Raw genomic sequence first — 24,647 nt, 5'->3', positions numbered from 1 at the left:
CATGAGAAATACAATTACGCCACGAATTCTCAAAGTTTCTTTCGCAACTAAAGTTGCATGCCTTGTATGTAAGTTGTATGTATTCTTGAAAAAAACCAGTTACACCATAAGGGACAAAACATAGTTAGCTGCGTCTCTGTTTATCACATTAGTAACTTTATCTGTGCTCTCTTTTTAGTGTGAATGAGAAAGCAAACGGTCCTGTATCTACCTTTATTACTCTATCTACGCATTACCCCTATATTCAATGTACTCTGTGTTGCTCTGTGTTTTCAATCAAAGAGTAGGTATAGTGGAGTATAGGACACAGAATACATTTACTCCGTATAGGATTACTTCATTAATGATTTCAATCGCGATTTCTGAATTTTAAATTGAATTTATATTCAATGTACTGTGATTTATATTAATAATGTCCCAACAACTAGAACTATTAACGGAAAGCCCCTCACAATGGAATGCAGTTGCGTTTGTTACTCCGGAGATACAGAAAAAGGAAATTAAACCATTTGTTTTGTGTAAGTTTTAAATAACTTGTCTAAAAGTAGACCATATCCATACTTACTAATATTATAAATGCGAAAGTGTGTCTGTCTGTCCGTCTGTCTCAGTCTGTCTGTCTGCTAGCCTTTCACGGCCCATCCGTTCAACCGATTTTGACGAATCTCGAATTTGGTCTATCGAAAATAATTAACAAATATTAGCGCAATAAAACGAGACGGAGGCGGTAGTGGTCACATTTATAATATTAGTATGGAAGTATGGGTTATTCACTCCTCACTGACACCACATTAGTATCTACATTGCACCCATGCGAAGCCGGGGTGGGTCGCTAGTTCATAATATTAGTATGGACTGTGGATGTGAGATTTTTGATTAATTGCAGTGGCTCTCAAAGAGTTGGAAGGGAAGCCAGATAGCCGCATGTCAAGTTTATTGAATGGTGACAAGTTTTCTGCGGTCAGACTTGTTGTGAGGCATGTTGCGAGACTCCGCTCTGCTGCCACGGAGCCCTGGAGTGAAAATGACATGCGACTATTCCTGGAAGGACTTAGGTAGGATTGGTTACTCAAATCAGTATATATAATACTAGCTTATGCTCGCGACTCCGTACGCGTGGACTACACAAATTCCAAACCCCTATTTCACCTCCTTAGGGGTTGAAATTTCAAAAATCAAGGTGTTTATTCATGTAAACTTTTTACAAGTGCTTATGAATAGTCAGGTAGTTTTAATTTACCACTGGTTCGGAATGCCGTTCCTACCGACAAGAACCAGCAAGAAACTCGGCGGTTGCTCTTTTTAATTTTTCAATTTACAATGTTATTATACCGTACTATACAAGCCATTGCAGCCCCGTGCATTGCTGGAGCGAATCAAATCCAAGCTTTTTTATCGTTTACATAGTCTGCGATTGTATAATATGCTTTTTTAGGAGCATGCTTTGTTTAGTTTGTTAGTGTTGGAACTGGCTGTAAACTAAATTGTTTATATTTAAATATGTTCGATGACATATTGTCTCACTTCAAATATATATCTCAAACAGGACATCCAAGTTTTTCCTTTTACTGATATTTTTCCTATAAATTCTAAATATCCCAACAGTTAGTGTGTCAGTTTTTGATGGATCCCAAAGTCTGGGTGAAACCTCCTCCATTTCTTTCCACTTTTCCTGTTTTGGGCAGCATACATCCAATCTCTTTGACAAATAAAATAAATAAATAAAATTTCAGATTTTCACCAGATTGCGCCACAGAGCTCATGAGTCTACTCTGTGCCGATCAAATATACAACAACTTGCAAAAACATCTCAGAGTCAAACCCGGTGTGGTCAATTTGCAGTGGAAAATTGATGTCTCATTAAGGTGAGAGACAATCTGTGCTCAGTAGTGTTCAGAAACTTATTATTATTACTAGCTGATGCCCGCGACTTAGTCCAGGTGGATTTACATTTTCAAAATCCCGCAGGAACTCTTTGATTTTCCGGGATAAAAAGTAGCCTTTGTGTTAATCCAGGGTATAATCTATCTCCACTCCAAATTTCAGCCAAATCCATCCAGTAGTTTTTGCGTGATTGAGTAACAAACATCCACACTTTTTCACATTTATAATATTACTAGCTGATGCCCGCGACTTCGTACGCGTGGATTTAGATTTTCAAAAGTCCCGTGGGAACTCTTTGATTTTCCGGGATAAAACGTAGCCTATGTCACTCTCCAGGTCTTTGACTATACCCATGCAAAAAATCACGTCAATCCGTTGCTCCGTTGCGACGTGATTTAAGGACAAACCAACAAACCAATAAACCAACAAACAAACACACTTTCACATTTATAATAGGGGTAGTGACTAGCTGCCCCGGCGAACTCCGTACCGCCTAACAGTCGATTCTTTTTCAGCAATTTTTATAAAATTTCTCTCCGTAAGAACCATCCTCGTACTTCAAGGAATATTATGAAAAAGAATTAGCGAAATTGGTTCCACTGTTCTCGAGATTTGCGATCAGCAACACATTCAGCAATTCATTTTTATATATAGACATACAGTTGGGGCCAATGCCGCGTCGTAGGCGGGGCATTGACCCGAGTTTTGCAACTAAAACTACAAATGAGGCAAATGGTTATTATGGTATTGGATTGTGTTTAGGTAGTATAACAATAACGCTAAGTTTTTGCTAGCGTTCTGGTTACACCCTGTATAACAACCATCTTTCTTTCACAGTCAATCGAACATACAAGCAGAAAATGCAGACGCCAAAAGAAGCAAAGAAATCATGCACAGAGACACCCAAGTTATATTAACTTTGACATTAACAAACGGACATATCAACATATATAGGTTATCTATATTTAAGTTTCACGAACTTAGATATGTCATAGCTAGCGCGTTAAAAAGTATGATAGTTTTGGAAAAGAGGAAGTGTATGAGGCTTGACTGACGAAGGCATTTTTGGGGTTAGGGGTTGAATGGACCCCTATTATAGGGGTTGTTTACGGTTCCGTACCTCAAAAAGAAAAACGGAGCCCTTATAGGATCACTTGGTTGTCTGTCTGTCTGTCTGTCAAGAAACCCACAGGGTACTTCCCGTTGACCTAGAATCATAAAAGGCAGGTAGGTAGGTAGGTCTTATAGCAGACATTTGGGGAAAAATCTGAAAACCGTGAATTTAGGGTTAGATCACACAAAAAGAAATTAAATTGTGGTCATGAACTAATAATTAGTATTTTCAACTTTCGAAGTGAGTGACTATATCAAGTGGGGTATCATATGAAAGGGCTTCACCTGTACATTCTAAAACAGATTTTTATTTATTTTTATGCATCATAGTTTTTGAATTATCGTGCAAAATGTCGAAAAAATACGACTGTAGTACGGAACCCTCATTGCGCCAGCCTGACTCGCACTTGGCCGGTTTTTATTATATGTGGTCAAAAAAGAAATACAGGTGTAATTAAAGAGATGATAGAGATTATGTTTATTAGATAGGTGATATTATATATTACAATTAGCGAAATCGGTTCAGCTGTTCTCGAGATTTGCGATCAGCAACACATTCAGCGATTAATTTTTATATTAGAGAGAAGATTAGGTGATATTATAATGTAATGTACATCGACTTTTGGGAGATAGCATATTTGTAGAGCATTGTCTCTGTCGTTGAGACCTACAAAACGTCACATGGGTATGAGCGACAGAGACAACGCTCTAAAAGGCGAAATGTCATTCTAAATACCTATCTCTGTCTGTCGTCTCTGTCACTCATACCTATATGACGTTTTGCCGGTCTCAACGACAGGGACAACGCTCTACAAATCTGCTATCTCCTTCTAAAGGTCGACGTACATTACTTTCTGCAGCGTTATGTGTTATTGGTTATTGTTTAGAAAGTTAGGTTTTAAAATATAAAGACCTAGTTAGTTAATGATACTTATTACTTATATAATAGTTGTCAATTAAGATTATTTTATTGTTGATAGTGAGCCACTGTACTAAATTGTTAAAAAAATATTTTTATTTAATAAAAACTGTAAAATATGACATATGTTTTGATTTGCGAATTTATCTATCTTCTATCTAAAGAAAAGGTGACTGACTGACAGACTGATCTAGCAACGCACAGCTCAAACTACTCGAAGGATCGGGCTGAAATTTGGCATAATATAGCTATTTTAGCGTTTAAACTACCGTGAGTGATTTCCATTCTAAATAATATCTGTCCACGGCTATACTCACGTGTTTAGTCGACGTTAGCCCGACTAGTTTCGAACCCGCGGCATCAGTCAAAACCGCGGCACGTGCGCGAACGGACTCCCTTGAAAAAGGACCCCGTATGGGTTCGACACTAGTCGGGCTAACGTCGACTAAACACGTGAGTATAGCCGTGGATAGATATTATTTTGCAGATAGCTATTATGACGTAGGCATCCGCTAAGGGATTTTTGAAAATTCAACCCCTAAGGGGGTGAAATAGGTGTAATCGACGCAGACGAAGTCACGGGCATAAGCTACTGTTTCATAATTTACGTTCTGTTACAATACAACTTACAGCCGATCACACAGCAATGGCTTCTACACACCTTCAATACTAAATTTAAAACAGAATTTATTTTATTTATACTTATTATATAGCATTTCTAAAGTTACCCGGCTTTACTGGTGTTACTTACAAATGACGAGAATCCAAAGCGTGAAAAGTCAGAAAAAATACTCAAATGTCAAAATAATTTTGGAAAGAAAAAACTTTACTGTTTTGCTGCTAATAAACACGCATTTTAATGAATTAAAATAAATGAACATTATAATTTGCAAATATGGAAGGGATATGCCAGACTTGCCTCGAAACTGTTTTCCATTTGAAACGTATGTCCGTCGAAGAAATGCAGTGTTACCGACTATTTGTTCTAAAGGTATGTTTTTCTTTTATTTGTTGGTAAATAAACCTTTTGAGCCGTGAAGGCTTAGTAATAAGAGTGCCTAAGAGTGCAACTGATTACTGGTTCGATTTCAAGCATTACACATGAGTTTCTCTTAAAAATATTGTTTCAAAAAAACTCGGAAATTTATTTTCTAAATTCCCGTTTGTTTCACATTACGACGTTAAATCTTGCAAACATAACGAATCCAAAGAAAACAAATAAAATTTAACTTCTTATGCCTTCGTTTGTTAGTATATATAGGTATATTATTATTATTTTTAATAGACTAAGCAGCTTTCGCTGATGCGTCTATATGAAGTGCTTGGAGTTTTCCAAATGTTTGTCCAATCTATTCTTGAACAGAACTTGACATAACCACATCCTTAGGCAGTTTATTCCATATGTGAACAACTCTGTTGGTCAGAAAGGAATATAAAAGGAAAAGCTGACTGACTAACTGATCTATCAACGTACAGCTTAAACTACTGGATGGATCAGGCTGAAATTTGTCTTGCAGATAGCTATTATGACATAAACGTCCACTAAGACAGGAATTTTGAAAATTCAACCCCTAAGGGGGTAAAATAAGGTTTGAAATTTAAGTAGTCCATGCAGACGAATTTGCGGGAATAAGCTAGTTAGAATATATAAAAGGAAAAGCTGACTGATTGATTTTTCAACGCACAGCTCAAACTGTAGGAAGGATCGGACTGAATTTAGCATGCAGATAGTTATTGTGATGTAGAAATCCGCTAAGAAAGGATTTTTGAAAAGTCAACCCCTAAGGTAGTAAATAGGGGTTTGAAATTTGTGTAGTACATGCGTATCAAGTCGCAAGCATTAGCTAGTAATAAATAAATATTTTTCTTGTACTTACAGATAGAAGATCCTCGGGATGTGATATTTGTGTGTGTGTACTGTAAAGCAGTTATAAACAAGATTAGTAAGTTTGTCAAGCAGTGTCGACTTGCTGATGAGGTTCTTAAGAACTTTAGTTACGGTGTGAGTATATTTTAATTTTTATTAAACACTAGCTGCCCTGGCCAACTTAGTACCTCCTAACAGTCGATTCTTGTTCAGATTTTTTTTTAGTTTCTCTCCGTAAGAACCATCCCCGTGCTTCAAGGAATATTATGAAAAAAGAATTAGCGAAATCGGTTCAGCTGTTCACGAGATTTGCGATCGGCAACACATTCAGCGATTAACTTTTATATGCATACTTAATATTATAAATGTGAAAGTGTGTCTGTCTGTCTGTCTGCTAGCTTTTCACGGCTCAACCGTTCAACCGATTTTGACGAAATTTGGTACAGAGCTAGCTTGCAACCCGGAGAAGGACATAGGCTACATTTACACGCGTACGAAGTCGCGGGCATCAGCATCAGCAGTCCCGTTACCAAATGACAAAGAGAAGACTGATAATGTGAATACGACGTTAAGTTACTTTTTATTACATTAAAACACATAAGAAAAACGCATTTATAATATTTCTTTGGATCATTTCCAGAACTTAGAGACACTGCAGAAAATTAACTCTAATCATATTTTGTCAACATCCGAAATTATTTGTAACTATACTGGACCAGTAATTGCCAAAATCAAAAGTGAAGACAAAATATCTGATGATGATGATGACATTCCGTTGGTGATGCTCAGTCAGAATAATCATGATTATGACTGCAGCAATTGTGATAATCATGAAGAATTGGTAAATGTAAGTCATTTTTAAGCTTTTTAGAGTGAAAAATTCTTTGACCGATTTTTTTTCTGCCCAAAAAGAAAATAGTAAGTTTTTGGGATTCTACAATTATTGTTTGAAAATCGATCCGGTTTTAGATTAATTTTTTTTTTAGACTAAATTTAGATTGGAGTTTATAATAATGCCATGAGTTTATAATAATATTTATCTTTTTATTAAAATATATATTTGAAAATATAAAAAAAACCCACTTTATTAATATTATTGATATCATATGGTAATATGTCGTAAACCACGAAATAAGCTTAAAATAAATAAATAAACTGTTATTTCAGGCATATACCCATAATTGTGTGTTAGTACTTATTACTAGCTTAACTTAACTTAACAACTAACTATACTAAGAATTAATTTCATAGTAATAAGTAAACTGCAGTTTTTAATAAACTGTAATAGTTATAAGTAGACTGCAATTTTTTTTCATTGCAGGACAATATAGATATAAGCATAGACAATATAGAGAAAGAAACAAACACACATGCCGACATAAAGAAGAAACAGAAGAAATTTAGAAAGAAAAAGAAAGAAACAAGGGAAGGGTTCTCTTCTAGAATGGTTGCGGAGACAGAAGAATATAAAGTTATAAAATTCACTAAAGAAGAGGTACGAAATAATTTCAAACCCCTATTTTACCCCTTTGGGGGTAGAATTTTCAAAAATCCTTTCTTAGCGGATACCTACGTCATAATAGCTATCTGCATGCCAAATTTCAGCCCGATGCGTCCAGAGTTTTAGCTATTATGAGGTAGACATCCGCTAAGAAAGGATTTTTGAAAATGCAACCTCTAAGGGGGTGAAATCACTGAAACAGGGGTTTGAAATTTGTGTAGTCCACGCGGACGAAGTCGCGAGCATAAGCTAGTTTATGAATAAACTTAATACTTATTTTCTACTAGCAGCTCCGGCGAACTTCGTTCCGCCTAACAGTCGAACCTCATACTTCAAGGAATATTATAATAAAAGAATTAGCGAAATCGGTTCAGCTGTTCTCGAGATTTGCGATCAGCAACACATTCAGCGATTATTTTTATATATAGAGATTTATTTAAGTTATATTTGGTGTTTTCTAGATTATAGAGGAAATGAGACAGCGTTCAGAGAGTGACAAATATAAAGTATTGCCATACAAATGTGACAAATGTGTCCGAGGATTCAATTTTCAGTCCGATCGGTCCAGTAGTTTGAGCTGTGCGTTGATAGATCAGTCAGTCAGTCAGTCACCTTGTCCTTTTATATATTTAGATTTATTCAAGTTATATTTGTATTTTTCTAGATTATAGAGGAAATGAGACAGCGTTCAGAGAGTGACAAATATAAAGTATTGCCATACAAATGTGACAAATGTGTCCGAGGATTCAATTTTGAGGATGTACTACAGAGTCATCTGGAGAAACATCTGTCAGTAAGTATAGTACGCGACAGGCTGAGATGGCAATCGGGAGATAAGGCGGTGTGACAGACAGACAGACAAGTAATCACCCCGTGAGTGTCCGATTACTTGTCTGTCTGTTAAGAAACCTACAGGGTACTTCCCGTTGACCTAGAATCATGAAATTTGGCAGGTAGGTAGATCTTATAGCTGACATTTGGGGAAAAATCTGAAAACCGAGATTTAGTAAATAAATAAATAAATAAAATAAAAATCTTTTTTATTCGAATAAACTTTTACAAGTACTTACGAATAGTCGGATGCATCTACCACTGGTTCGGAATGCCTTTCCTACCGAGAAGAACCAGCAAGAAACTCGGCGGTTGCTCTGGTAGTGGTTACATCACACAAAAAAAATTAATTGTGGTCATGAACAAAAATATTGCTATTTTCAACTTTCAAAGTAAGATAACTATATCAAGTGGGGTATCATATGAAAGGGCTTCACCTGTACATTCTAAAACAGATTTTTATTTATTTTTAGGCATAATAGTTTTTGATTTATCGTGCAAAATGTCGATAAAATACGACTGTAGTATGGAACCCTCGTTGCGCGAGCCTGACTCGCACTTGGCCGGTTTTTTTTCATCATGAATCATCATGATCAACCTATCGCCGGCTCACTACAGATCACGGGTCTCCTCTCAGAGTGACAAGGGTTTTGGCCATAGTCTACCACGCTAGCCAATTGCAGATTGGTAGACTTCACACACCTTTGAGAACATTATGGAGAACTCTCAGGCATGCAGGTTTCCTCACGATGTTTTCCTTCACCGTTAAAGCAAATGATATTTTAATTACTTAAAAACGCACATAACTCTGAAAAGTTAGAGTTGCGTGCCAGGGATCGAACCCCCGACCTCCGCTTGGAAGGCGGACGTCCTAACCACTAGGCTACAACAGCTTCTTTTTTTAATTACTAATAATGAAACATTTTTTTGGCGTTAGATAGGAAAAAATGGAGAAGTCTAGAGGAGGCCTATGTCCAAAGAGGACAACCTGAACTGTAAACTGCTGGTGTTACTAATTTTAGAATAAATTATATAGGATAGGATAATTAAATAATAGGAAATAAGAAATTAGTAATACGGTTAGTTAGTAATATAAGATGTATAACTATTGTATCAGAGAATAAAGGCTATTTTATTTTATTTATTTATAATGATACATTTTTTTTTAGAAAAATGGCCCGTTTCAATGCGAAGTATGCTCACAGTACTGTCCCAGCAGAGTTTCTTTGAGAGGACATATGAAGTCACATTCTACTAGGTAAGCTTAGTATCTCATCATCGTCAACCAACAGACGTCCACTGCTGGACATAGGTCTCTTGTAGGGACTTCCACACGCCACGGTCTTGCGCTGCCTGGATCCAGCGGTTCCCTGCGACTCGTCTGATGTCGTCCGTCCACCTAGTGGGGGGTCTTCCAACTCTGCGTCTTCCGGTGCGAGGTCGCCATTCCAGCACCTTGGGACCCCAACGTCTATCGGTTGTACGAACTATGTGCCCTGTGCATTGCCACTTCAGCTTCGCAACCCGTTGAGCTATGTCGGTTACTCTAGTTCTCCTACGGATCTCCTCATGTCTGATTAGATCACGTAGAGAAACTCCGCACATAGCTCTCTCCATCGCCCGCTGAGTGACTCTGAGCTTTCTTATGAGGCACATAGTTAGCGACCATGTCTCGGATCCATATGTCATCACTGGCAACACGCACTGTTTTTAAAAAAAAAAAAAAAAATATTTTCAGATATAAATGCAAGCTATGTGGTCTCGTCCGTCTGTCGCGTCAACACATGTTGGAGCACTACTCGCTCCAGCACATGGGTTCGCCCGCTCTGTACACCTGCCCGAAGTGCGACCATACCACCAAGTAAGTCTACATCTCTCACTGCATCGAATTCCCCATTCAGATCATGATGATGATGATGATGATGATGATGATGATAATGATGATGATGATGATGATGATGATGATGATGATGATGATGATGATGATGATGATGATTAGTAATGACATCTATAGTTCGCGACAGGTTGAGATAGCATTCGGGGTATGAGGCGGAGGGGACGCTCTCCATACCCGCACGTCACCCGCTCTCGCCCGCACTGGGTTAGCAAAAGCTGACTGACTGACTGATCTATCAACGCACAGTTCAAACTACTGGACGGATCGGGCTTCAATTTGGCAATTTGGTCCAAAAGTGTTACTATAGTTGGACCAACACTTCAACTGTAGCAAATAACAATTGTTCCAATCATCAATCAATCATCATCATGATCAACCCATCGATCGCTGGCTCACTACACAGCACGGGTCTCGTCTAAAAATAAAGAGTTTAGGCCATCGAATAGAATAGAATATATTTTTATTCAAGTAAACTTTTACAAGTGCTTTTGAATCGCCAACTAGTTTAACTTACCACTGGTTCAGAATGCTGTTCCTACCGAGAAGAACCAGCAAGAAACTCGGCGGTTGCTCTTTTCAAGTGATCAATTTACAATAGAGTCTTAATAGCTCAACGGTATAGGAGTGGACTGAAAACCCTACAACGTGGTAAACGCCGAAGTGGTCGACGGTTCGAACCCCGCCCGTTGCACTATTGTCGTACCTACTCCTAGCACAAGCTTGACGCTTAGTTGGAGAGGAAAGGGGAATATTAGTCATTAAACATGGCTAATATGCTTGTACGGGAGCGGTGTGCAGGCTCGACCGTATCAAAGGGAAGATCTCCCAGCGAGCGGTTGGTTGTGCTCGGTAGCGCCAGCTGGGCCGACGGTTATGTCTTGAGACTTCTATATATAGTCCAGATTGCAGAAAACTCCGTTAGTGCGATTACTATCGGCGGTACATTTGTTCGGGACTACGTCATCGGTTGAACAGCGCCATCTAGTTTCTATTGTGCTTTAAAAAAAAATCGATAACAACTTTTTCTTCCTCGGCAGCAAAAGAACAGCAATGCAAAGACATGTGCGATTGCACTCTGCGAGTGAACCGCTTAAATGTCACTATTGCGGGAAATACTACAAAACTAAGGAGTCACTCCGGATACATATTATGTGAGTTTTAATAATAACTAGATGATGCCCGTGACTTTGTACTCGTGGATTTAGGTTTTTTCTTTGTGATAAAAGTAGCCTATGTCCCTCTCCGGGTCTTAAAATATACCTATGCATAAAATCACGCCGATCCGTTGCTTCGTTCTGACGTGATTGAAGGACAAACCAACAAACAAACACACTTTCGCATTTATACTATACATTTTTTGGTACTGATTCCATTCTATTTAAATAAATGTGGTAGTAAGTATAAACGCGAAAGTGTGTTTGTTTGTCCTTCAAATCCTAAATCCACGCTTGTCTTGTTTTAAAACCTAAATCCACGCGGACGAAGTCGTGGGGCATCGTGTGGTTTAAAATAAGCACGTTGTTTTCAATAATTAACTAATAATTTCAGGAGACATGACGACAAAAAGCTACATCAATGTGAAATATGCACCAGTACTTTTATATATGCGGGACAACTGACCAAGCATATGCAAGCTGTTCATGTCTCAAAGGACTATTACTGTGTGGAATGCGACATCATGTTCAAATCCATGGTGAGTTGACTAATAGTCCAAAAAACAGTGAGTTTACCAAAAGTCCAAAATTATAAATCATGAGTAGCCCAAAAAGTAGCAATGGCCTAGATAAATATCAGTAGTCCAATTGTAGCAATTTTTTTTATTAAAAATAGATGTTTTAGACAGTATTTTGTAAAAAGGTGCTGAATTGAGTACTTTCTCCTTTTTGGAAGTTGGTTGGCAAAATAATAATAATAGGTATAGATGAAAACGCGCCCCGTTCAGCCAGATAGATATTAAGCTAGTTTTGAGATACCCCTGGGTCTCGGAGAACCAAGGAGCATAAACTTTGGTCGGCTCCTTGGTTCCCCGGGGGCTATGGTGCTTATACATAAAACACCAAAAAAACAACAAACAAGATAGTTTTTTTTTGGTTTTTGGCTGATAAAGGTTTTTTTTTCAGGATAACCTCAAACAACACCTGCAACGAGCGAAACGTCATAGAGACGACTCTTCGTACAAGTGAGTATATATCACAGACACATATATATATACAACTACCCATTCATACTATAGTATATTAATATTACAAATGCAAAAGTGTGTCTGTCTATTTGTCTGTCTGCTGGCTTTTCACGGCCCATCCGTTTAACCGATTTTGACGAAATTTAGTACAGACTAGCTTATGCTCGCGACTTCGTCCGCGTGGACTTCATGAATTTCAAACCCTTATTTCACCCCCTTAGGGGCTGAATTTTCAAAAATCCTTAGCGGGTGCTTACGTCATAATAGCTATCTGCATGGATAATTTCAGCCCGATCTGTCCAGTAGTTTGAGCTGTGCGTTGATAGATCAGTCAGTCAGTCACCTTTTCCTTTTATATATTTAGATAATAAATGCAAAAGTGTGTCTGTCTGCTAGCTTTTCACGGCCCATCCGTTTCACCGATTTTGACGAAATCCAGAGTACAGAGGAAGGAAGGAAGGGAAAAAACGCTACTTTTGGGTACCGAAAAATACTTTACTACTTTTAATCCAAGGAGTTCCTACGGGATTTTAGACAATCTTAATCCTCCATCTGGGCGAAGTGCGGGCATGACCTTGAAGTCAAATAGTACTTAATAGTACTTAATAGTCCAACTATGGCAACTCACTATACATATTTGTGTGTTTTACCAAAAAGAAGCAGCTTTCATAAAAGCTATTTTTTTCTATTGAAATAGATTATAGATATAAATTATAGATTATATGTGTGTTAAGTGATTTTTTAGAATGTAATTAGCTTTTAATAACTTTTGCATGTACACGTTTTGGTTTAATCTGTAAGTGCATATTGTTAGAAATAAAATTACATAAAACAAAATATGTTTCAGATTCCACTGCACCCAATGCCCACAAAAGTTCATATCCGCGTCGACGCTCGCGACGCACCACACTCACGCGCACGGCGCCGCCAAGACCGTGGCGTGCTCACTCTGCCCGCGCGCCTACAGCAGCGCAGAGGGGCTGCGCTGGCACACGCGCAGGGCGCATACTACCCTCGAAAAGTCCAAGTTACCCTGCCCGCTGTGCGATAGGACGTTTTCGGTGAGTGGACTATTTAGTTATTTTAGGACTATTCGCTAAAAACTTCCCCGAGGCCTAAATCACCCTGCCAGCTGTGTAATAGGATAATAACGCTGAGTGTCTAAATTATCTTGCCAGCTGTGTAATAGGATGATTACGGTGAGTGGACCATTCAGTATTATTCGTTGACCATTCGGTTATTTTTACTATTCGCTAAAACATCATTGAGGTCTAAATTACCCTGCCCACTGTGAAATAGGATGATTATGGTGAGTGGACCATTCAGTATTATTCGTGGACTATTCGGTTATTTTTGGACTATTCGCTAAAACATCATTGAGAACTAAATTATGCTGTCCGCTGTAAAATAGTATGGTTATAGTGAGCGTAATGGTCACCATAATCATACTATTTATGATGATACCACCACCACCACCACGCAGCACCACACAAATTCGAAAACACACTCGACGCACGTTTCGCCCCGACACCGACGTCGGGTATGTTTTGGGATTTGTGTGGTATTGCTTGCTTGTCGACTGGCTTTTCCTGTATGTTTAGCAGTGGGCGGTGCATGATACAGATTTGATCTGTTTCAGCGGATTACAGCAAATTAAGCTTTTGGTTCATTGTATAAGACAAACGTCAGTGTGTCCGCCAAGTTCCAACCAATTATTTCTGGTTGCAGCGTAAGTACGTGCTCCGTGTGCACATGCGCACGCACACAGGCGAACGTCCGCACGTGTGCGAGTGTGGGGCCGCATTCGCTCAGCTAGCTGGTTTGCGCGCGCATCGCGCACAGCAACACAAGGTATCCTCCTTTTTGTACGCAGTCGTGGGTATAAGCTTGTTATTTTTATATTTGGAACAATCTTTATTTGTTACAGTTGAAGTGTTACTATAGTTGGACCAATTTTATTGTAATGTTTTCCGCAATAATAATAGTGCAATTTTAGCTGCTGAAAAATGTTTTTTTTTTTTTAAATTCGTCCCCTAGGGGGTTAAATAGAGATTTGAAATTTTTATAGTCCACACGGACGAAGTCGCGTGTATAAACTAGTTATTGTTATAATTGGAACAGTTGTTATTTGTTACAGTTGAAGTGTTACTATAGTTGGACCATTTGGTTACTGTTGGACCAATTGTAATATTTTCCCTAATGATATAATTATTAGCTGCTTACTTGAAGTGATGCTAGTTTGTATATACAAAAAGTAGCTTATACCCGCGACTCCGCGTGGACTACACAAGATTCTAACCCCACATTTTACCCCCTTAGGGGTTTAATTTTTAAAAATCCTTTCTTAGCGGATGTCTACATGATAATAGCTATCTGCATGCCAAGTTTCAGCCCGATCCGTCCAGTAGTTTGAGCTGTGCGTTGATAGATCAGTCAGTCAGTCACCTTTTCCTTTTATATATTTAGACTAGCGTATGCTCGCGACTTCGTCCGCGTGGACTACAAAATTTCAAAACCCTATTTCACCCCCTTAGGAGTTGAATTTTCAAAAATCCTTTCTTAGCGGATGCATACGTCATAATAGCTATCTGCATGCCAAGTTTCAGCCCGATCCGTCCAGTAGTTTGAGCTGTGCGTTGATAGATCAGTCAGTCAGTCAGCTTATTTACTTTTATATACTAATTGTATATGTTGTTATTGATCATCATCATCATGATCATCCCACGCCTCGGCTCAATAGCACGGGTCACTTCTCAGTATGAGAAGGTTTTGCCAATAGTCCACCACGCTGGCCAAGTGCGGATTGGCAGACTTCACACATACGTACTGTAGTTAACTGTCATATATTTTCTTTTACAGAAACCAACTGTCACAGCAGAAAATGAAACATGAAACAGAAACTTAAGAAATTTGTAAGAAATAATTTTTTTTTTTTTTTTTTATTCTGAGAACCAACAGCTTACATTAATAAATTATAATCTTAAACTTAAGTAACTACAAGCTAATAAAAGGTTTTTGAAAAAAAAAAAAAAGTTTTAGTGGTACTTAATAAGGTTCTGGTGTCAGCCAATACCAAACAGCAGAGTGAGTTAGAGTGAGGGAACTCACGGTTGGATCCTGAATAGACGATATGTCAAATATTAGGCTGCTTGTCCACTGGTGCGGAGAAGAGAGGAGCGGAGGGGAGCTGTGCAAATATTAGCCAATAGAATTGCATAAAACTCCCGCTCCGTTTCAGTGGACAAGAATTTGCCGACTAGTTTAAAAAAACCGGCCTACTGTGCTTGCGACAGCCGTAAATCTCGCGATCATTGCTGTCAAGCGTAACAGCGGCTAGAGAGAGAGACAGCAATACCCACAAAGCAAAATAAGAAAAAGAGACAGCAATTGAACTGTCGGATTGCTACTGCTGTCGCGTTGCTGTCACTACTGCAACGTTTTACGTAATCACCCCGTCGATGTACATAACTTTCTGCCGCGCACTGTACATATAAAAAAAGCATATTATACAGTCGAAGACTATGTAAATGATAAAAAAAAGCTTGGATTTGACTCGCTCCAGCAATGCACGGGGCTGCAATGGCTTGTATAGTATGGTATAATAACATGGTAAATGGAAAAATTAAAAAGAGCAACCGCCGAGTTTCTTGCTGGTTCTTCTCGGTAGGAACGGCATTCAGAACCAGTGGTAAATTAAAACTACCCGACGAGTCGAAAGCGCTTGTAAAAAGTCTACTTGAATAAAAACATATTCTATTCTATTCTATTCTATAATACCTTGGCAGAAGGGGTAAAAAAAAAACAACAATTGTTATAAATTGAATTATCATTTTTTATTGACATTCTGTGACAAATTAATTTCCCGTAATTAATTAATAACAATAAATAACTCAAAATATTATATGTCATTTTATTATTATTCTATTGTCAATATTTAATATATATTATCATTATATATATTGTCAATATTATACAAGGTGTAACCTGCAGGGCGATTGTCTAAACCCAGCATCAATCATTATTACAATATCAATTGTTGTGATTGGCTGAATTTGTGCGATTCTTGTTGCAACAATGCATTGTAGCCAATAGTGAGCGAGCGTCAACCAATCAGAGGTGATTGCGATCGTGAAATTGTAGCTGTCATTCTCCCGCTCGCTCACTATTGGCTACAATGCATTGTTGCAACAAGAATCGCACAAATTCAGCCAATCACAACAATTGAGATTGTAACAATGATTGATGCAGGGTTTAGACAATCGCCCTACAGAACGCTGGCAAAAACGATTACAGGTGATAAAAGTCTCGGAAATTGCTAATGCGCGTGGCCGACATTTTAGTGACGTCAGCACTAGACTGAAGTTTCGAGCTGATGGTATATTTTTACTTAAATATACGTCAAATGACGTCAAAATGACGTCATTTCGATGTTAATGAGACATGCATTTCCAGTATACTGAGAGTTCTCCATAATGTTCTCATAGGTGTGTGAAGTCTACTAATCCGCACATGGCCAGCGTAGACTATGGTCAAAAACCCTTCTCACTCTGAGAGGAGACCCGTGCTCTGTAGTGAGCCGGCGATGGGTTGATCATGATGATGATGATGTAATGTAATGGCGACTTGCGCGCCACCTATTTCACGTTAATGATGCTCTCTCAAGTGCCAATAGCAACTGTACAAAACAACACTATCAAATGAATAATGCTTCAACACATAATTTCAAACATATGCATAATTATAAATTATAATATAAAAAAATTGATCTACCTAATATAATAAAAAATATAAAACAATGGGGCCGATTCTTTAGTACACAATCTCTAAACTAAACTAAATTAATAGGTCTAAATCTAGTGCTCTCCTTTTCCACAAGCAACATTATGAAAGGGATAGCAATAGATTTAGACATGTCATTTTAGTTTAGTTTAGAGATTGTGTACAACGGAATTAGCCACAATATTTTATTATACCTAGTGTTTTTACCTACTTCAAGGAAAATTCTAAATAATTTTGAAATACATATCAAAAATTTCTTAACCGGCAGGATTCGAACCCGCGTCTCCTGGGATCGCGTCCGACGCTTTGACCACTAAGCCACGGATCCAGCCGGTTCCAAAATTTTTGATATGTATTTAATTTTTTTTAATACAATTATGTGTTTAAAAATGTCCGTTGTTACACCTATCATGGATTAAAATTAATTAAATGTCAAATAATAGCACTGATTCTGTTGTCTTTCTCTAAACTAGAGTATCTCCATCCTCTTCTTTTTAATATTGCTAAAAAAGAACAGAACATGAATACATAGTGCACGCTACAAAATTAAACAATACGCTCGCGACTGGCAGCAAGTCACAAGGTCTGCCGGCTCTAAATTAAACTTAAAACTGTCAAACTATGTCTGTCCTTTTCATATTAGAATAGTAAGAAGAGGACGCGAACACTAAAATTTAGTTGTGCTCAAAATCATTACCATTATTTGTTTAAAAATGTCCGTTGTTACGCCTATCATGGATTAAAATTAAATAATGGAAAGTTAATTAAAATTGACGGACATCTTACGCGACCGTTATTCGAAGTTCGCTGCATTAACAAAATGCCAATATTCTTAAGGTGATTTGATAGACTCAGCCGCGAAAATTCAAATTTTAGTTAGTTTTTCGAAAATAGCAGACTAATCATACATTGTGGCTAATTCCGTAGTACACAATCTCTAAACTAAACTAAAATGGCACGTCTAAATCTATTGCTATCCCTTTCATAATGTTGCTTGCGGAAAAGAATAGCACTAGATTTAAACCTGTTAATTTAGTTTAGTTAAGAGATTGTGTACAAGAGAATCGGCCCCATTGGCACCGATTCTAAGCACAACCTAATTTTAGAGTATTCGCACCCTCTTCTTACTATTGTAATATGAAAACGACAGAAGCAGTTTGACATTTCTAAATTTAATTTTCAGATGGTAAAACCCGTGATTTTAGCACGCACTCGCGAACCTACTGTTTAAATTTGTATTGTGCACTAAAATTTAGAGTCTTTAAATGTGAAAGTCATGTTCCGTTCCTTTTTTAGCATTAGTAAAAAGAAAAAGATGCAGATACTCTAAATTTAGTTTAGAGAGAGACTAGAGAATCGGGGCCATTGAAGGCTTATGGTAATTAGTTTTGCGCGCATAACATTTATCCATCTACATGTTTTTCCATAAAATCTTTGGTCTTGTCCCTGAAAGATAATTTTCTGAATTTTCCCTGATTTGCACAAATATGAAGTAAAAAATCAGGGAAAACACAGAAAATTATCTTTCAGGGACAAATATGAAGTAAATGAGTATTTTTGACCAAAGTTTTTATGGAAGAAGTAAAAAGATCCGAAAAACTAACTAAAATTTGAATTTTCGCGGACGGATCTATCAAACCCCAACTTTCTTGTGCCTGACATATAAAGCAGTGTTTGTACGTCTTATTGCAATTATTCTATAGATATTTGAGATGCTTCTTAAATTTAAGGACACTTTAAAAAGTCAAGTGACGTCTTTTTGGCGTTTGTTCTATGAAAAAAAATGCTCGATTACTAAAAATTTTGAATACACAAAACGCTTTTTAAGGCTAACTTGTAAGTCAAATTAAAAAAAAAAACAGTTTTTTAGCCCTTGTTCAGTGAAAAAGGTAAAATTATTCAAATTTTCAACAATGAAACGCTTCTTAATTTTTAAGAACACCTTAAAATTTACGGTTTCTTTGTTTGCTCTATTAAAAAAAGGTAAATTTACTTAAATTTTAAATAAACAACACTTTTGGAAATTTAAGGCCACCTTAACCACAAACTATGGTATAAGCTTCCCATCTTCTTATTACACACATGTCTGATATAAAGTACAGAACGTTTGAAGGACTTGTTACATGCTTCAGTATTTGGAAATGACACTCGTCATAATGCTTCTTCAAGTCTCGCTTCACCAGTAACTTGTTACATCTATGACAACATAATATATGACACTGCCTTATACCAAACCAGAACTTGTTGGGCGATAGCGACTCTGAGTACGGCGGTAAGACGCTTCTTAAATTTTAAGGACAATTAAATGTTCATGGTTTTTGGTCGTTTGCTCTATGAAAAAGTATTTTTTCTTAAATTTTAAATAAACAACACTTTTTAAAATTTGAGGCCACCTTAACCCCCAACTATAATATGAGCTTCCGTCGTCTACCCCTTTTCTTATTACACACATGTCTGATATAAAGTACGGAGCGTTTAAAGGACTTGTTACAATTATTGCACACATGCTTCTGTATTTGGAAATGACACTCGTCATAGTGCTTCTTCAAGTCTCGCTTCACCAGTAACTTCTTGCATATATGACACTGGCCGATACCAGACCGCTTGGTCGGGTACAGCGCACTCAAGTCTATGACGCTTCCACTGTCTTGTACGTTCACTTTAGTGTCATCTTCTAATTTTCGTATTAGAAATAAGTTGTTGGCAGCCTTTTTTATTTCCACCACCTTGGATGTGTTGTACACTTTCTCGTGCCATACCTGGAAATATAATTTGTTTTTACGGTTCCGTACCTCAAAAGGAAAACGGAATCCCTATAGGATCACTTTGTTGTCTGTCTGTCTGTCAAGAAACCTACAGGGTACTTCCCGTTGACCTAGAATCATGAAATTTGGCAGGTAGGTAGGTTTTATAGCTGACATTCGGGGGGGAAATCTGAAAACCGTGAATTTGTGGTTACATCACACAAAAAAAATTAAATTGTGGTCATGAACTAATAATTAGTATTTTCAACTTTCGAAGTGAGATAACTATATCAAGTGGGGTATCATATGAAAGGTCTTCACCTGTACATTCTAAAACAGATTTTTATTTATTTTTATGCATCATAGTTTTTGCACATTATCTGCTTCTGCCCTGCTCTGATGCACAAACGTAGCGTCCACCTAGGGAGACACATCATTTATCTGGAGGATTTTACTTCAATTCCAGTCAAGAAGGTGCTACTGTATCTGGCGGCCACAGGATTTGATAAGGAAGTGTGAAGTGGAGGCAAACACAATAGATCGGAGACGGTCGCAGTGATTCAGGGATAGTAAGGACCTGTATAGCCCCAAAGAAGAAAGAAAAAGAAGAAGATGATAGTTTTTGAGTTATCGTGCAAAATGTCGAAAAAATACGACTGTAGTACGGAACCCTCAGTGTGCGAGCCTGACTCGCACTTGGCCGGTTTTTTTTAAATGGTCATACCTCATTGATTTCTTTATTATCATACGTCATAATCTTAGCTCGTAAGTTGAAGTGTACGCTGCGTATGTGGTACTTCAGGCCGTTTGGGTTACGGAAACATTGGGAGCAGACCTCACATTTGTTGGTCAGTAAAGCTGGTCTCATTGCACTGCAAAATCAATAATAATCATCATTATTTCAGCCTACCCACTATTGAGCATGGCCGGGTCTCCTCTCAGAATTAGAAAGGTATGCTGCCCAAATGCAATTAATTGTACTGCGAAGATCAATCAAGGAAGATCGGACAATTTCTTAGTATATCCATACTTAATATTATAAATGCGAAAGTGTGTGTCTGTCTGTCTGTCTGTCGCTAGCTTTTCACGGCTCAACCGTTCAACCGATTTTGACGAAATTTGGTATAGGAATAGCTTCCATTCCATTCCATTCCAGGGAAGGACATAGGCTACTTTTTATCCCGGAAAATTGAAGAGTTCCTATAGGATTTTAAAAAACCTAAATCCACGCGGACGAAATCGCGGGCATCATCTAGTAAGATATATTATGTAAGCTTAGGTTAAAGTAAAACTACATAATATTCAAAAATAAAAAAAATATATTGAATATCTAATTCAATATTCAGTCGGTTTGGGTAAATATTCTACATCAACTACCATTTCAGGTTTGTAACTCATTTTGTCTAGGAGCTACAGACCTGTGACATGCGGTCAGACAGACAGACAACAGTGACATTAATAGGGCTTTGATTTTTTTACCCTTTGGGTAAAGAGCCCTAAAAATGAATCTCACATGGACAGTCATGAATATAACTTAATTACAATAAAATTTAAATTTACAGCAATATTTAAACAATATTTACAGCAGTAATTAAATATCACTTGCTTTAACGGTGAAGGAAAACATCGTGAATAAACCTACATGCCTGAGAGTTCTCCATAATGCTCTCAAAGGTGTGTGAAGTCTACCAATCCACACTTGCCCAGCGCGGTAGACTATGGCCAAAACCTTTTCACTCTGAGAGGAGACCCATGCTCTGTAGTGAGCCGGCAATGGGTTCATCATGACAATAAAATTTAAATAAAGAAATTCAAATTAGCATGAACTTTGCTAGTTCATGTTAATTTGAATTTAAAATCAGTACCCTTATTATAAACTAGCTGATTCCTGCGACTTCGTCCGCGTGGATTTACGTTTTTTAAAATCCCGCGGGAACTCTTTGATTTTTCGGGATTGTTGCCATTGCTTGGTACCTACAATATGAATTCACTATGAACACTTCTTGAATCTTAATAACCCAGGCGGGCAGTAACCCTGCAGCATCAGGATTAAGGAGTTGAATCCAGAATTTTTTATGTGACCACGACGTAAACTTTTTGTTGATTTAAAAAAAAATTTTGCAAATCGGTCCAGAAACCTCGAAAAAATCGATGTAGAAAAAAGAACCACCTCCTTTTTGACAGTCGGTTAAAAACCGATGACCTTGAAATATTTACGGAACAATCTTTAAAATATCCCCTTTCTAACAAAAAAAGAATGAATGAAATCGGACTACGCGTTAATGAATTACAACTCAGTATACATTTTAACTTTCGTCCCCTCTCCTACGGGAACCATGCTGAATTTCGGGATAAAATGTATCCTATATTCTTCCTCATAGTATGACCTCAAATCGTACCAAGTTTCATTGGAATCCATTCAGTAGTTTCAGCGTGATGCGCGGCCGTGATACAGACAGACAGACAAAAATGAAAAAAATTAGTTTTGGGTTCAGTATCGATTATAGAGTGCCCTCGAAAAAAAATATTCAAAATATGTACAGAATTTGACCTGTTACAGTTTTATTATAAGTATTGATATCAAAGTGTGTTTATTTGTTGGTTTGTCCTTCAATCACGTCGCAACGGTGCAATGGATTGACGTGATTTTTCGCAAAGGTATAGATAAAGACCTGGAGAGTGACATAGGCTACTTTTTATCCCAGAAAAGTTCCCACAGGATTTTTGAAAAACCTAAATCCACGCAGATGTAGTCGCAGGTATCAGCTAGTTCTAAATAAAAGTACTTTTTTTTAAAGTTACTTTAAGTAACTTAATAGTATTTAATCTGTAACAAATTGGACAATAATACACTTCATACAGCCTACCATTAACCTTGTGTAAACTAAGCTTAAAAAATATTTAAAATAGGAACACCTTTTCAGAACTACAGTTGTTGAAGGAGGTCCCATAATATTTTGACACTTTTCAGCAACTTGTTCTTTAGTTTTACATTCATCCTCCTTATTAGAAACCTCTTTGCTCATATTACTAATTCAACTAACAGTTTTAATTTAAAAACAAGCCATTTCATGATTCACATAAAACTTTATTATCTTCAAACATACACGTAATTTAATTTGATATGAAAATCGATTTGTTTCAAGGCCGAATGCACTTTGCCTCCTTTGCCTTTGGTCTTGTCATTGGAGTTTAAAAAAAAAGTCACCCATTTTTTTAATGTTTTTTTAAATTCTCCTTACCTTTGATCTCCGTGAACGAAAAACGCATGCCTTGAGAGATTGCCACGGTTTTTAAATACGATCTTACACCATTTACAAGTGGTTCTGTCGGGGCCACAACTTTGGAGATGCTTTATAGCTGTACTTCTATACACCAAATCCTTCCCACAATGATCACATATAAAAGATTTCTTTAAACTGCTAGTCTTTTGAAACAGTTTCTTATTTTTTGTACTGTCTGCGTAGGCCATCGTGATAAATCCACTTTTTCGAAACTTACAGCTTTACATTCCCTATACCGTTCGCGCGCACACATATTCCTTTCTTCTAATATGATAATTCACAACACCTAATGACTGTAGTTTAATCTAACCTCCATAGTATTGTTATGTTTGTTTACAATTAGGTAATTATTAAGATTTTGTAATCAACATTGTTGTTTTGTGAATTGTGATTGTTTGGCTTTGGTTCGAACATCGAATTGAAATCATGCACGATTTTTTTCAGCCTTTTTTTGACAAATGTCACTGTCAACCACAGACTACATCTGTCAACTGTCAAGCATTAGGCTTGAAGCTATCGATATATCGATATGCTTTCGATTGAAAAACACTTCGAGTCAAAAGTTTATTTGAATCAAAATCTTTTCTACTTCTATGCGACACAGATATTTTTGGCGAAATCATACATTCCGATACATCACGTACTTATCGAAAACATAATATTGTATCAATAACGATGTATCACGTCATGCTATCAGTGTTCATCATAATGCATGTTATAAATTATTGCAATCCAAAATAATAATAGTTACCTGAGTAATTGACAATTTGACAATGATTAATAAAAACTTCACTGGACCCATATAAATGTTCCGTGGAACTCACTTAGAGTCGTGGTGCAGGTGCTAGACTAGGCAAAATAGGTACAAAAATCGATAATATTACTACATCCATACTTCCATACTAATATTATAAATGCGAAAGTGTGTCTGTCTGTCCGCTAGCTTTTCATGGCTCAACCGTTCAGCCAATTTTGACGAAATTTGGTATAGAGGTAGCTTGCAATCCGGGGAAGGACATAGGCTACTTTTTATCCCGGAAAAGTTAAGAGTTCCCACAGGATTTTTAAAAACCTAAATCCTCGCTTACAAAGTCGCGAGCATCAGCTAGTTAAAAATAAATTGTCACGATATATGTCGATATTTTTTGGCAGTAATCATCCAACATCGCTATCATGCAATTTTTAACTAGTTGTACGGCTCTGGATTCTTGCTCTTTTGAGCCTTCCATGCATTTATTAAAAACTAGTTTTATGGCTCTGGGTTCTAGCTTTTTTGAGCCGCCTCCCTTGATGCATTTTTAACTGGTTTTATCCCTGGATGAATTCAAGCACAGATATGCAACTATCGTGGCCCCTATAGTCCCTCTCGCTCAAGCAGAGGTACTTACTTATGAAATGTCATTCCTTCTATTTTACGTTCGCTTCGGCTATTGTAGCCTAGTATAGTGCAACCCACCATTCATACTAATATTATGAATGCGAAAGTGTGTCTGTCTGTCTGCTAGCTTTGCACGGCTCAACCGTTCAACCGATTTTGATGAAATTTGGTAGGCTACTTTTTATCCCGGAAAATTAAGGAGTTCTTACAGGATTTTTAAAAGCCTAAATCCACGCGTACGAAGTCGCAGGAATCAGCTATACAATTG

The 24,647-nt window shown here is 37.4% G+C and overlaps 3 protein-coding genes across 7 annotated transcripts in view; 2 read left to right on the top strand and 1 right to left on the bottom strand.

Annotated features, from left to right (window-relative positions):
• LOC117995034 (zinc finger protein 549-like) overlaps positions 1 to 23,447 on the bottom strand; it is a 137,918-nt gene extending 114,471 nt beyond the window's left edge. For 2 of the 5 annotated variants that reach the window (XR_011238385.1, XR_011238386.1), the window contains exons 1-3: positions 22,960 to 23,447; positions 20,442 to 20,589; positions 16,732 to 19,732 (exon numbers count right to left, since the gene is read on the bottom strand). Coding sequence is in view for 2 of the 5 variants with exons in the window: in XM_034983016.2 (XP_034838907.1) it covers positions 19,379 to 19,732; positions 20,442 to 20,589; positions 22,960 to 23,189 (732 nt within the window). In the remaining 3 variants the exon portion in view is untranslated. Of the gene's footprint in view, positions 1 to 16,012; positions 19,733 to 20,441; positions 20,590 to 22,633; positions 22,913 to 22,959 lie in introns of those variants that run through there. The other 3 variants (XR_011238384.1, XM_034983018.2, XM_034983016.2) reach the window with 3 other exon arrangements.
• On the top strand, positions 323 to 4,032 carry LOC117995105 (COMM domain-containing protein 5-like). Its single transcript, XM_034983111.2, has 4 exons — positions 323 to 518; positions 887 to 1,055; positions 1,734 to 1,865; positions 2,722 to 4,032. The coding sequence occupies exons 1-4, from the start codon at positions 413 to 415 to the stop codon at positions 2,936 to 2,938; spliced, it is 624 nt and encodes a 207-aa protein (XP_034839002.1). The 5' UTR covers positions 323 to 412; the 3' UTR covers positions 2,939 to 4,032.
• On the top strand, positions 4,706 to 16,056 carry LOC117995111 (zinc finger protein 260-like). The gene is made up of 13 exons (XM_034983118.2): positions 4,706 to 4,907; positions 5,796 to 5,918; positions 6,424 to 6,630; positions 7,105 to 7,278; positions 7,949 to 8,077; positions 9,285 to 9,373; positions 9,854 to 9,976; positions 11,050 to 11,163; positions 11,561 to 11,705; positions 12,133 to 12,191; positions 13,042 to 13,255; positions 13,923 to 14,045; positions 15,054 to 16,056. The coding sequence occupies exons 1-13, from the start codon at positions 4,812 to 4,814 to the stop codon at positions 15,084 to 15,086; spliced, it is 1,629 nt and encodes a 542-aa protein (XP_034839009.2). The 5' UTR covers positions 4,706 to 4,811; the 3' UTR covers positions 15,087 to 16,056.
• Positions 23,448 to 24,647: the final 1,200 nt, after the last annotated feature.

Source organism: Maniola hyperantus, chromosome 28 (genome assembly GCF_902806685.2).
Source record: "Maniola hyperantus chromosome 28, iAphHyp1.2, whole genome shotgun sequence".
NCBI lineage: Eukaryota > Metazoa > Arthropoda > Insecta > Lepidoptera > Nymphalidae > Maniola > Maniola hyperantus.
This window is presented reverse-complemented; position numbering and strand designations above follow the sequence as displayed.

Excerpts from the sequence above, each read along its gene's own strand:
- LOC117995105 (XM_034983111.2), top strand. The coding sequence starts at position 413 with ATGTCCCAACAACTAGAACTATTAACGGAAAGCCCCTCACAATGGAAT. Across the intron at positions 519-886 it reads AATTAAACCATTTGTTTTGT|TGGCTCTCAAAGAGTTGGAA; the intron begins GTAAGTTTTAAA and ends GATTAATTGCAG. Across the intron at positions 1,866-2,721 it reads AAAATTGATGTCTCATTAAG|TCAATCGAACATACAAGCAG; the intron begins GTGAGAGACAAT and ends TTTCTTTCACAG.
- LOC117995111 (XM_034983118.2), top strand. The coding sequence starts at position 4,812 with ATGGAAGGGATATGCCAGACTTGCCTCGAAACTGTTTTCCATTTGAAA. Across the intron at positions 11,164-11,560 it reads TCACTCCGGATACATATTAT|GAGACATGACGACAAAAAGC; the intron begins GTGAGTTTTAAT and ends TAATAATTTCAG. Across the intron at positions 14,046-15,053 it reads ATCGCGCACAGCAACACAAG|AAACCAACTGTCACAGCAGA; the intron begins GTATCCTCCTTT and ends TTTCTTTTACAG.